Here is an 11,896-nt window from a genome sequence, read left to right on the forward strand (position 1 = left end):
GAGGGATAATATATTTGACGAATCCCCGCTCAATATTTCAAAGCCCGCGATTCCGAAATTTCAAATTTTTTCAGGAAGGGCTGCGCTTTTTTAAAAAAGCGCAGCCCTTCTGCTTAGTAGGGCTGCGCTTTTTTAAAAAAGCGCAGCCCTTCACTAGTAGGGCTGCGCTTTTACGAAAAGCGCAGCCCTTCCTGCGCAGCCCTTTATGAATGTCAAAGAACGGGCTGCGCTTTTTTAAAAAAGCGCAGCCCTTCACTAGTAGGGCTGCGCTTTTACGAAAAGCGCAGCCCTTTATGTTTTTTCCCCTAGTGATAGATGATTTTAGTGTTTATGGTTCTGACTTTGACATGTGTTTGCAAAATCTTTCTAAGGTCCTTAAACGTTGTTGTGATGTTAATTTGGTCCTGAATTGGGAAAAATGCCACTTCATGGTCAATGAAGGAGTGGTACTTGGTCATCTTGTTTCTGAACCTGGCATCCAAGTTGACCGAGCAAATATTGAGGTGATTTAGAAACTTCCTCCTCCTGTGAATGTTAAGGGAGTGAGGAGTTGTCTTGGTCATGCGGGTTTCTATCGTCGTTTTATAAAAGATTTTTCTAGAGTCGCGAAACCCCTAACTCAATTATTGCTTGAGGATGCCACTTTTGATTTCGCTGATGCTTGTTTGGAGTCTTTTGACAAGATTAAGAAAGCACTCATAACTGCTCCAATCATACAACCTCCAGATTGGGATTGGCCGTTTGAGATTATGTGTGATGCTAGCGACTATGTTGTGGGAGCGGTGCTGGGTCAAAGGAAGAATAAGGTGTTGCATGCCATCTATTATGCAAGTAAAACCTTGGATGGAGCTCAAATGAACTATGTTACTACTGAGAAGTAGCTCCTTGCGATTGTTTATGTCCTTGATAAGTTTCGAACCTATCTCATTGGTTCAAAAGTCATTGTTCACACTGACCATGCCGCACTCAAGTATTTGCTGGCCAAGAAAGAGGCGAAGCCGAGGCTCATTCGATGGATTCTTCTTCTTCAAGAGTTTATTTGATTTGGAGATACGAGATAAAAAGGGTGCTGAGAACGTGGTTGCAGATCATCTCTCTTGTTTGAGATTTGAGTCAAGCTCGGATGGCCTTATAGATGATTCTCTTCCTGATGATAATCTCTTTGCGGTTTCTACTCAGTCCCCTTGGTATGCAGACTTCGCAAATTACTGAGTTGGTGGTTCTCATCCTCCTGATTTGACCTATCAACAACGCAATAGCTTCTATCATAATGCTAAGCAATTTTTTTGGGATGACCCTTTCTTGTATCGTAAGTGTATGGGCTCTTTCGTAAATGTGTTGCTGATTGGGAGAGTACTCATGGTGTTCTGAAACACTGTCATAGTATGCCATGTAGTGGACACCTTGGTCCTAATGCAATTGCCCATGGAGTTCTTCAAAGTGGTTTCTATTGGCCATCTATATTCAAAGACTCTCATGCCTTTTGCAAAACATGTGATGAATGTCAAAGAACGGGCAATATTTCGAAGAGGCAAGAGATGCCACAAACTGGAATTCTTGAGATTGAGCCCTTAGATGTTTGGGGTATTGATTTTATGGGACCATTCCGTTCATCCTGTGGGAATAGGTATATATTGGTCGTCGTTGATTCTGAAACTAAGTGGGTTGAAGCTATTGCATCGCCAACTAATGACTCAAAAGTTGTTATGAAGCTTTTCAAGAAGATCATCTTCCCACGCTTCGGAGTCCCAAGAGTTGTGATTAGTGATGGTGGTTCTCATTTTCATCAACGGACTCTTAAGGCTCTTCTGAAGAAGCATGGAGTTACTCATAAGGTCGGCTTGGCCTATCATCCTCAGGCGAGTAGTCAAATTGAAGTTTCTAATCGCCAAATCAAGAGAATTCTCGAAAAGGTGGTAAACAAGTCTAGGAAGAATTGGTCATTAAAATTGGATGACACTTTGTGGGCATTGCGCACGACCTACAAGACTCCATTGGGGACAACTCCGTATCAGTTAGTGTATGACAAGGTTTGTCATTTGCCAGTTGAGATGGAGTATCTCTCTGCTTGGGCCGTCAAGAAGATCAATTTGGATTTTGCAGCGGCTGGTGAAGCGCGACTTCTTTAATTGAATGAGTTAGATGAGCTTCGACTTGAAGCTTACGAGAATCAGGCTCTACAAAGAGAAAACGAAGAAGTTTCATGATAAGATGATCCAAAAGCGAGAATTTAATGTTGGTGATAAGGTCTTACTCTACAATTCTAGACTTCGGCTTTTTCCTGGAAAGCTTAAGTCACGATGGTCTGGACCTTTTGTTGTCAAGGATGTGAAAGAACATGGAGCTATTGAAGTTATTAATGAGAATGGAGCCAAATTCAAAGTCAATGGCCAACGTTTGAAGCTCTACACTGAGGGTGCGTTCATTGGAAAATTGGAGACAATCTACCTCACTGAACCTCCTACTGATCAGTCATGACGAATGATTTTGAGGTGATAAGTCGAGCTCATGACTTTAAAAGAGCGATAATCGGGAGGTAACTCGGGTTTCTAACTCTCTTCTTTCCTAAAAAAAAATAATACAAAAAAAAAATGAAAAAAAGAAAAGAACAAAAATATTTTATAGATTGAATTCACTTGAACTCAATTAGGTTAGTTATTATTTTGTTTATATCTTATTTTTGTGAATTCATTTGTATTATTCTTCTTTCTTAGTTTAGTTAGCTTATTTTCGTAATTTTTTTCTTCTGTTTGGATTTCACTTGAAATTTTTTATTTTGGTTTGTTTTTATCCACTAACGAACTAACAATGTGTTGAGTTTTGTTTGTCGTAGTCTGCAAGCATGTGTAGGAAGTGGCACGTCTGGTTCACTTAAGCACTCCTAAGCTGTCGCGAGTCGTTGCCTAAGCCGACACACGAAGACTGGCTGTTCCCACAACCCAGCGCTTCTCGTACCATTCCAGCGCCCAATGGGCCTCATAAGCTGCACATGGCAGTTCTTTGCCCACCCTGCTAAAAGATCAGCGTTCACTGGCTTACACGACCCAGCAAACTGAAATCTCTGCTAGGCCCGCTGGCTCACTGCTATTGTTCGTATTTTTTTTAAAAAAAAAAAGAAAAAGAAAAGAAGGCAAAATAAATATACGCAGCGCAGCACACACGTCGAGAGAGAAAGAGGAATGACAGCCTGCAGCAACCTCTCCCTCTCCGACGAACTCTTCGAAGAACTCTCAGCCCAGCCCTACGCACCACCTGTCGGTCACTTCGACACTGCCGGTCCATCACAACAGCACCCTAACTGCCGCCCAACTAAAAGAAATAAAATAATCGAAGCCCTAATTTGACAATTGATTTGGGACTTTTGTTTTTTTTTTTGGTGATTCACAATTTGGAGTAATTGAAGACTTATTTGTACTTCTTTGAATTTCTTTATGGGATTTACACCCTTTTCCTAAGCGCTGAGACCTAGTAAGTTCACAGTCATCAACTTTCATTCTTTATTTCCTACACTAAGAGTGATTTTGATATACGTATTGGTGATGCTATTCTTTAAGTGGCTATGTGATTTTATGATGACTCGTTCTTTATTGAAATTGTGAATTCATTGATTATTTTAGTCAATTTCAATAGTAAGCGCGGTAATTGATGAATTGATTTGACATTACTCATCGAAGTTGGTGAATTGTTCTACAAGTGCTCTTTGGTTGTTTGTGTGGTATCCCACTTGCTTAGCATCATGAAACCCACCAAAAGAGACCTTTCCAAATACAAAACCAAGTCCAATTCACTCAGCACCACCAACACTACCAAAAAGAAACGCGCCCCTCCTCCACCACCCCGTTCACCTACACCCGAGCCAAGCCCTCCATCTTCCTCACAACTCTCTTTCCCATGGTTAACCCAACCTCAACAAGACCTTTCCACCACCCTTCGAAAACGCCGAATCAAGCCTACACTTCGTTACTCTCCTCATGATGCTAAGGAATTAGGGGTTGATCATTGCTTGCAACAACTCGCCCAAAGGCATAAATTTTCGAAGGTTCTTAATTTGAGAGAGCAGGTATATCCGGTTTTGGTTTTAGATAGCTTCTCTTGAGGTTATCTCCAAGAAGGGTGATTTCTCCTTCTCTATTGGTGGTTTGAAAAAGAAAATGAGCCCAAAGACGATAAATGAGCTATTTAAATTGCCTCTTGAAGGTAACTTTGGTCCCGAGTCATTTAAATCCTTGTGTGAAGATGCTAATAATAAGCGATTTATTGCAAAACACTTCTGGAAGGAGGTCACAGGTCGAAATGATTGGGTAGTTGGTTTTATACAGTCTTTTGCTTTTGTGAACCCTACTATTCACTTCTTGCATCGACTTCTGTTACATGTTTTAATTTCTACCCTAAAGGGAAACATGACAAGTTGCTACTAATGATTTTCGTATGATATGGTGGTTTGTTCATTGTGATCCGGCTCAGATGGGTCAACTTGATTTTGGACGGTTCTTGATTGCTGCTTTTATATGGGAGAGAGATCATCTACGGGATCTATCACTACGGGTAGCTTTATTACTATCTTCGCCAAGCATGTTGGCATTGACTTAACCTCTTTTGCAACATTATCTACCTATGCCCTCCTTGATATTCCGAAAATGATGAACAATTGTAAATGGTTAGTGACATGTGGTGCCAATGTCTATGATTGGTATGTTAAGGGAGAAGGAAAGGATGCTAAGAAGGTTGTTTATGCTCGTCTCCCTAGTCCTGCAACCCGTTTGAGCGATCCAAATGCTTTGTTGTTCACTCCTCGTGCCTCATCTTTTGTTCCTACTCCTGTTGATGACCCTTCTTGTCAAAGGACCAACTCAACCAAAAGCTTAAGCTGATGGTTGAGGCCCCAGGAATAGATTTATACTCTATCACGCCCCCTCACGCAAGAGCCCTTTGGGCTTGAAGTGTGGATGCAGCACAGGTCTCCCTTACCTGGCGCTAAATATTCCACTGAGAAAGGAGGGGTGGATGAGATTCGAACCCGTGACCTTTTTGTCACGCTGGCTCTTGATACCATGTCAAGGGACCAACTCAACCAAAAGTTTAAGCTGATGGTTGAGACCCCAGGAATAGATATATACTCTATCACTTCTATCGGCGTTCTTGACCCCTTTGCTCACTAAGCATATGTGCCCCGGGATCAAAGCACTCTCTTGGGCCCTACTCACCAATACTCTCGTATGTCTTGTTCAGAAATCTTCGATCCTAGTACTCCACTTTGCACATCAGTCACCACTAGAGAATTTCGACTCTTCATGGATTGTTTTGCTAGTTTCTCTCAAGATGTGATTGATCACTTTGACCGACTTGAAAAGAAAGTCGTGGCGATTGATTCGGAGATTGTCTATTTGCGTCGTTAGTTAGGAGCTTCTGGCCCCATCGCCTCCACTACTGATGCTACTACTGAGCCCTCCTCGGTAGACGAGGCTCGTACTGAGTGAGCTTCTTCATTTCTTTTCCCTTGTTTTATGTATTTTCACAGTGGGGACACTGTGTTTCATTTAGCTTGGAGTAGGAATTCTTATCTTTATTCGCTATCTTAGTGTAGTTTTTCTGCTTTCATAAAATGTTGTACGATTTGTACTACTCATTAGGGGTGGGAGTTTACGTACAACGAAAAAAATGTACTGCTTTCTTAGTTTCATATTATCTCATATTAGATCTCATCTCATTTTAGTTGCATTTCAAAACCTAGCTCTAAACCGGACCAAACTAGTTAGCTAACCGATTTAGCTCAGGTTCACGCGAAGCTAAACTGGCCCGACCTAAAATCGGCTCGGCCCGCCTCGTGCCATGTCTACATGCTAATATGCAGCTACCGTACGGTGTGCTTTAAGCATATGAATACAGAATTGACGAGGAGAAAGTCGAGACTGGAAGATTTGTACACAAAGTGTGCAAAACATGCATTTTATTATCTATTGTCATTACTAGAACGTGAGACACGCTGCTAGTCTGCTATTTACTCACTGCAAATAAATAAATTTAATAATAGTAACTTTAGTCTCTTTAAATCCTTACTTACCCCGATATTTATTTCATGATTTGAAGACATCAAACTTGAATTATTTGAGGTTCATTCATTACTTTCTATCTATCCTTCATCTTCATCTTCATCTTCATCTTCATCCAAACTCATTTTACAAAACAATGGAGATCTCAACACTCTCACCCTCTCTCTCTCTCCCCTCTTTCCAAAAACCCACACTCCTCTCTTCCTCTAAATCCTCCTCCTTGTTCTCCATCTCTCTCTTCAGATCCGTCAACACAAAGGGCCTGGGCCTTAGGGCCCGTGTACGGCCCGCTTACAGGGCCCGCAAAGGCCTCACGTGCAACTCTTTGTTTGGTCTCGGTGTTCCTGAGCTAGCCGTTATTGCTGGAGTTGCTGCGCTTGTGTTTGGCCCCAAACAACTCCCTGAAATTGGTCGCAATTTTGGTAAAACTATTAAGAGTTTTCAACAGGTTAGTCAACCCCATTTCAACAACTTTTTTTTTAATTTTATTTTATGGGTTTTTATATATGGATACATAAATTAGTACATAGTTTTAATTTGTACATGATTATGATATATGGTTGATTGATGTTGTGGTAGATTAGTGTGAATAGGATAGATGTAGATGGTTGTACTATATTGGATGGAATCGTAACTTTTTTTTGATGAGTTATAGAGATGGGAAAATTGTGTGAGAATTCTAGATTATGTCCTTAAATCTGGGTTTTGAAGTTTGGACCTTATATGAGTATGGCTTGAAATTAGCTAAAGTAGTACTTCATTCATTGTCGAATTTTCGGCTTTAGCGGGTGAGCTGAAAGATTCACTAGGTTGGGGAATTGGATTACTGTGGAGTAAATTTATTTATCACTTAGATTAATTATATATTCGATATTGCTCGTGTAATTTCAAATTGGGGTGATGGGGTAATTTGATTTGCTTTTGGAGAAGAAGTAGTTGTTTTCGATGTTGGAGATTAACATTCAAGTTTTGAAGTTGGGAAAGAAGTATCACCTTACAAATTAAGGTTATTGCTTGTATAATTCGATGTTGGGGTCATTTGGCTCGTTCTTGGAGATGAAGCACGTGGCTCCAATTTTGGTGATTGACAATTGAATTTGAATGTTGGGAAAAAAGTATTGCCTTCTAGTTTAGGATTAGTAGGTGAGAAATAAAGTTTTAGGTGTGATTCGAAGATAATAAGGGAAAATGGGTTAGGGATAGTCCTAACTTATTCCGAACATCATCAAAATCTTTTTGAAGATAATAAGTAGATCTAGTAGCATAAGATCTATATAATCTAAGGGCTATACATTCAGAAGGATAAGTGGGTGGGGATAAAGATAAGATAATTCCCATCTCATGTACCAAATGCCCAGTAAGATTGAAAATTGGTAGTTGTTTTTTTTTAAAAATGAAATCAAAGCCATCTTTCATTGAAGCTTCCTCACCAAATCAGGGCCTTTGTCACTCTTATAGTAGTTCTTGGATGTGCAATTCTTTCCCTTGGTCAAATACAAGGTGGGTGATGAGGGGATCATATTGCTGAAGAATTGGTTCCTCATCCTTTTTTGCCATACAACATGCACATCTTCTTTGTTACTAAGTTTAAACCCTATGCATCCAGAGCAGAGTTAAGGATCAATTGTTGTAGTGGGACTGCGGGAGCACATGGCTTGACAGAGCATGTAACAAGAGAGCAAGAGGTGATCACAAAATTTATCTTTTGGGCATAGTATAACCAACTTTTAAGTGTAAAGTTTCTTTTCTTTAAGCACATTTATGTTGGGATCTTATTCGTCGGATTCTAATTATCCAAAAAGCATGACTTTAAGGAGATTGAGATATTGATCTACTTCTATTAATAAGCTATTGAGGCTCTTAACGGTGAAGGAATTCATGTGGCTAATGTATCTAATCATCTCCAGTTTGCACAACCTCCATTGGGGAAAACCTCCCCATTTACCTGATATGTGAATGCTCTTTCCTATCACCAAGAAGTCTAGAGAAGGAAATATCCTTTACCTTTCCAAGACATGACCTCTTGTTTCGTGGCGGAACTTTGAAAAAGAGGCCTTTCTATTGTACTGTATCTCTTGTTTGGTAGGGGGTTAATAAAAGATGGTAATGATAATGGTAATAGTAATTAGTGTATTATTGAGTAGTAACGGAAATTTGTGAATTATAACACATGTTTGGATGACGATGTTTCATTATCATGGGAGTGACATGAGACTTCTTTTTACAAAATCCACGATTAATAAACAGCTACCAAACGGGTTGTTAAGGTTCAACCCCAGACCGAAGCCCATTCCAAAACAATACACTTCGATTCATTCTTTAAATTAACATTAACTGGTGACTTGAACCATTACAACCTACTAAGATTGACTTACAGGTTCCTTAATTCGTTGAATACACCTTGTGCTTTTTCGATGCTATTTCTGGACATACTTTGGTTATGCAATCCTTATTCCTATTAAATCCTTGCATCTACTTTGGCTTGAGATTTCTTCCTTAGTAGGGAGGGGTAAATACAGAGACCTAAGCACAATCCATTTGCTTAGCCATGAGGAGTCTCAATCTATTCTCAAGTTTGCGTGTACTCTAGTCTGGGTAGGGAACAAAGACATGCAAGGGCTGCACTATACTAGTGAATCCATTCCTTTTTGATGATAGCTTTTGCTCATTTTAAAAAGCCTTTTTTTGGAATCCATACACATGTCAGATCCCTAATTGATTTGTGTTTAATATGGGCACTCGAAGTCGAGGAAGACCAAGATAGGATGATGGAATTCATGATAGTGTTACAATCCTCCCCCCAAAGAGTTCCACAAGAGAATGCAGATCTCAACTATTCCAACTAAAATAAATATATTCTAATTGATCTAAAGAGCTGACTTCCTCATCTCAAGTTCCTGAACTGCTGCTTAAAAGTTCCATATCATTAACAAAGAGAAACTCTGAGAGTGGCATAACCTACCTTACTCAGCCTCCGCCCTCCATCACCAAAATAAAGGACAAAGGAGAGGGCATGATCTGGCTATGCTAGATCTAACAAAAGGACACCTATTCACTTAAAGCAGATTGCAAGTTGTTGAAAGACAAAATGAGGTTTTGCTCTCTTTGCTTTCAGAAATTAAATTTCAGACTGAGCAAGTCTAACTAGGATTGATCAGGCCTTATTAGGGATAATCAGGCCCAATCAGGTCTAAACATAGGGTGAAAGTAGGGCTAGGTAGGTCCAATGACTCCAATCAGATTAGTTTAGCTGAAGAGAACGCACCCTAGAGCACCGACTTCTTCCATTTTCTTGAAAAGCCCAGTTTATCTAGGGCTGACGTAAAAATGGTTGCAAGATGCATGGGCATACCATTTCTGTATGAAGCTTACAGAATAATTATGGTTGATTAGGTTCTTAGGAGTTTTTAGGATTCAAAACTGTAGAAACCTTATTATGGCTGCCTCCCATATTTGACAACTAGGGATTAAGCATGTTGATTTCCTTTCACTTGACCTTTTATTAAGCTCTAACCTAACAGAATCCCTAAATCAGGCTATTTCTTAATGGAGGTAATTGTCGTAGTCACATAGTGTTGCATCTTGCATGCGAGCTCATAATAGCTTCAGGCTAGTTAGCTCAGCTTTGAAACAATGCATCCCTAATAAAAGAAAGCTTCTACAATCCCTATATTCTTTCATATGAAGCATGGTATGATATTTCTTCAGTCTACAAAATCTTGGTACCAAAGGCAATATCTTTCTTGGACTTTATTGAATTTTACCATTATTGAACCCGTGAATGGCCTATGTTGTCTCCAGCATGCACATGTTATTCCCCATCTTCAGACCTTTTTTTGTACCCTGTATTTGCCCTTTTTCCTGGAGCTGGGTATGCCTGGGACATAGAACCTTCTAGTCTATGGAATATATACTGGAAAGTCGTCACTTAATCTTGTGGATCGTTGAATGCTAGGCTAGTTAATTGACTAATTGCTATTAAATTGTTTAGAAAAACAATTGCTATTATGTTTTTAGGAGTTTTTACCCATATGCTTAAAGTAATCGAATTTGACTTTATAATTGTGGCTCAATATGATATATGCATGTGGCAGGGAATTTGAAGTGTCAAATATGAACTTGCTAATCTGCTCTCTGTTTTAATTTGGATTGAGGGCGATCCATAATCTGGATTGATGGGATCCGGATTAGGATTTCACTTGCCAATGAATGATTCTAGCATGTCTTTTATGTTCTCATGATTGACATCTTGCTCCTGAGATCTTCTACTAATGCACTCACTCTTCTTTAAGATCTTCTAGATTCCTTCTTGCAACTTTACACATCTGACTTCTATTCAATATCTTCTTTGAGTTTCTGTTGGCGAGAACAGGATTGTAGCCGAGGTAGGGTGACTCTGCTTAAGTAAAGCTTCCCACATCATACTTGAGTATGTTCTATTACGTTCTCATAAGGATCGTTCTCCATTTCAAAGATGGAGATAGTAATATATCGGAAGAGGACTCCATATTATGCTTTGACTGTTAATTGAACAATTATTTGAGAATTTGGCAATCCTCTAATCAGTTGGTAGAGAATAGACTGGTTATTTGTACAGACAATAACCTCGAGCAACTTGTCAAGCAGTGAGGTCAAAGTTTAGGAATGTTGCTGGCCTCATTGATCCATATAGAAAGTTAAGCTTTGAGCCAATCACCTTCATTTGCCAAATCTTTAATCAATTGTGTGGGAGAGTCTTACCTTGTATCAGACATTATATCCTGTGAGGACCTGTGGGCAATAGGGACAACATGTCACCTTCTTCCCACAGCCCACCAATCCACCATGACCGTGACAAATGTCTGATTGTTTATTTTATTCGCTGCGATTCACATCATGGATTCCAAGCCATAACAGAATCTTTTGTCTAGGCATTGGCCAAGTAGAACCCACCATCTTTGTCATAAAATCTGTCAGAAGCGACAAGTTTTGGAGTGTGCTAGTGCTGCCTTATTCTGATCTTGTCGAAGGCATATGAACTGGAAAACAGAATTATGTGCTGAGAAACGAGACGTATTATTCTGGTTTTGCTGGTTTTAGTTAACACGTGAATATCATTCATTCTTACTGTGAGGTCTGTTGGCTCAATCTTGAAGTTTGTTTTATTTGCATATAAATGACTCTGAGCAGTCATATTATAAGGATCATCTCTCTTCCTACACTCCGAAGTTTGTGATATATATATTGACATGAATAATAATTGCTTTCCATTTTTCTTGCAAGAACTTAATGTGTTCATCTCATCCTCCAGTTTGAAATGGGAGGATCTTTAGCTTAACATCTTCATCTTCTACTTGCTTTCCTGGTTTACTACATGACAGATGTACAGGAAGTTGATGCAATTACGCTAGAGTTTAGTTGTTCACTGTGTCTGTTGCATTCCGCATGTTCCGTGCTTCTGATTTCTCGTCACTTTTATTGATGTTCGGAACATTGCAGGCAGCAAAGGAGTTTGAACAGGAACTTACAAAACCAGAAGAACCTGAATCTTCGGACAATGTAATTGAAGCAAAATCAGCATCTGAAAGTTCAGAAGAAAAAGAAAATGTTGTCTCTTCGTCTAAAGAGAGTTCGTGAGTTATATTTTAGATATGTATTCTTCCACTTCATTTAATCTAGATTTTCTTGATACAAATTTTTTTTTGTATTTGTTTTGGTCAGCAATTTGATGCGTGTAATCGAATACTGGTGTACGATTCCGTTGAATGGAGAATAATCTAGCTATTAGGGGTTTTATTTTATTATTAGTAGTACTTTGAGAAAGTTCTTAGAGAAAAGAAAACGTGTTAAATCAGTTTACATGTTTG

General features: G+C 39.4%; 1 protein-coding gene across 1 annotated transcript; it reads left to right on the forward strand.

Annotated features, from left to right (window-relative positions):
* The first annotated feature begins 6,053 nt into the window (after positions 1-6,053).
* Positions 6,054-11,896, forward strand: LOC104890914 (sec-independent protein translocase protein TATA, chloroplastic). The gene is made up of 2 exons (XM_010676529.4): positions 6,054-6,498; positions 11,529-11,896. The coding sequence occupies exons 1-2, from the start codon at positions 6,187-6,189 to the stop codon at positions 11,664-11,666; spliced, it is 450 nt and encodes a 149-aa protein (XP_010674831.1). The 5' UTR covers positions 6,054-6,186; the 3' UTR covers positions 11,667-11,896.

Source organism: Beta vulgaris, chromosome 4 (assembly GCF_026745355.1).
Source record: "Beta vulgaris subsp. vulgaris cultivar EL10 chromosome 4, EL10.2, whole genome shotgun sequence".
Classification (NCBI taxonomy): domain Eukaryota; kingdom Viridiplantae; phylum Streptophyta; class Magnoliopsida; order Caryophyllales; family Amaranthaceae; genus Beta; species Beta vulgaris.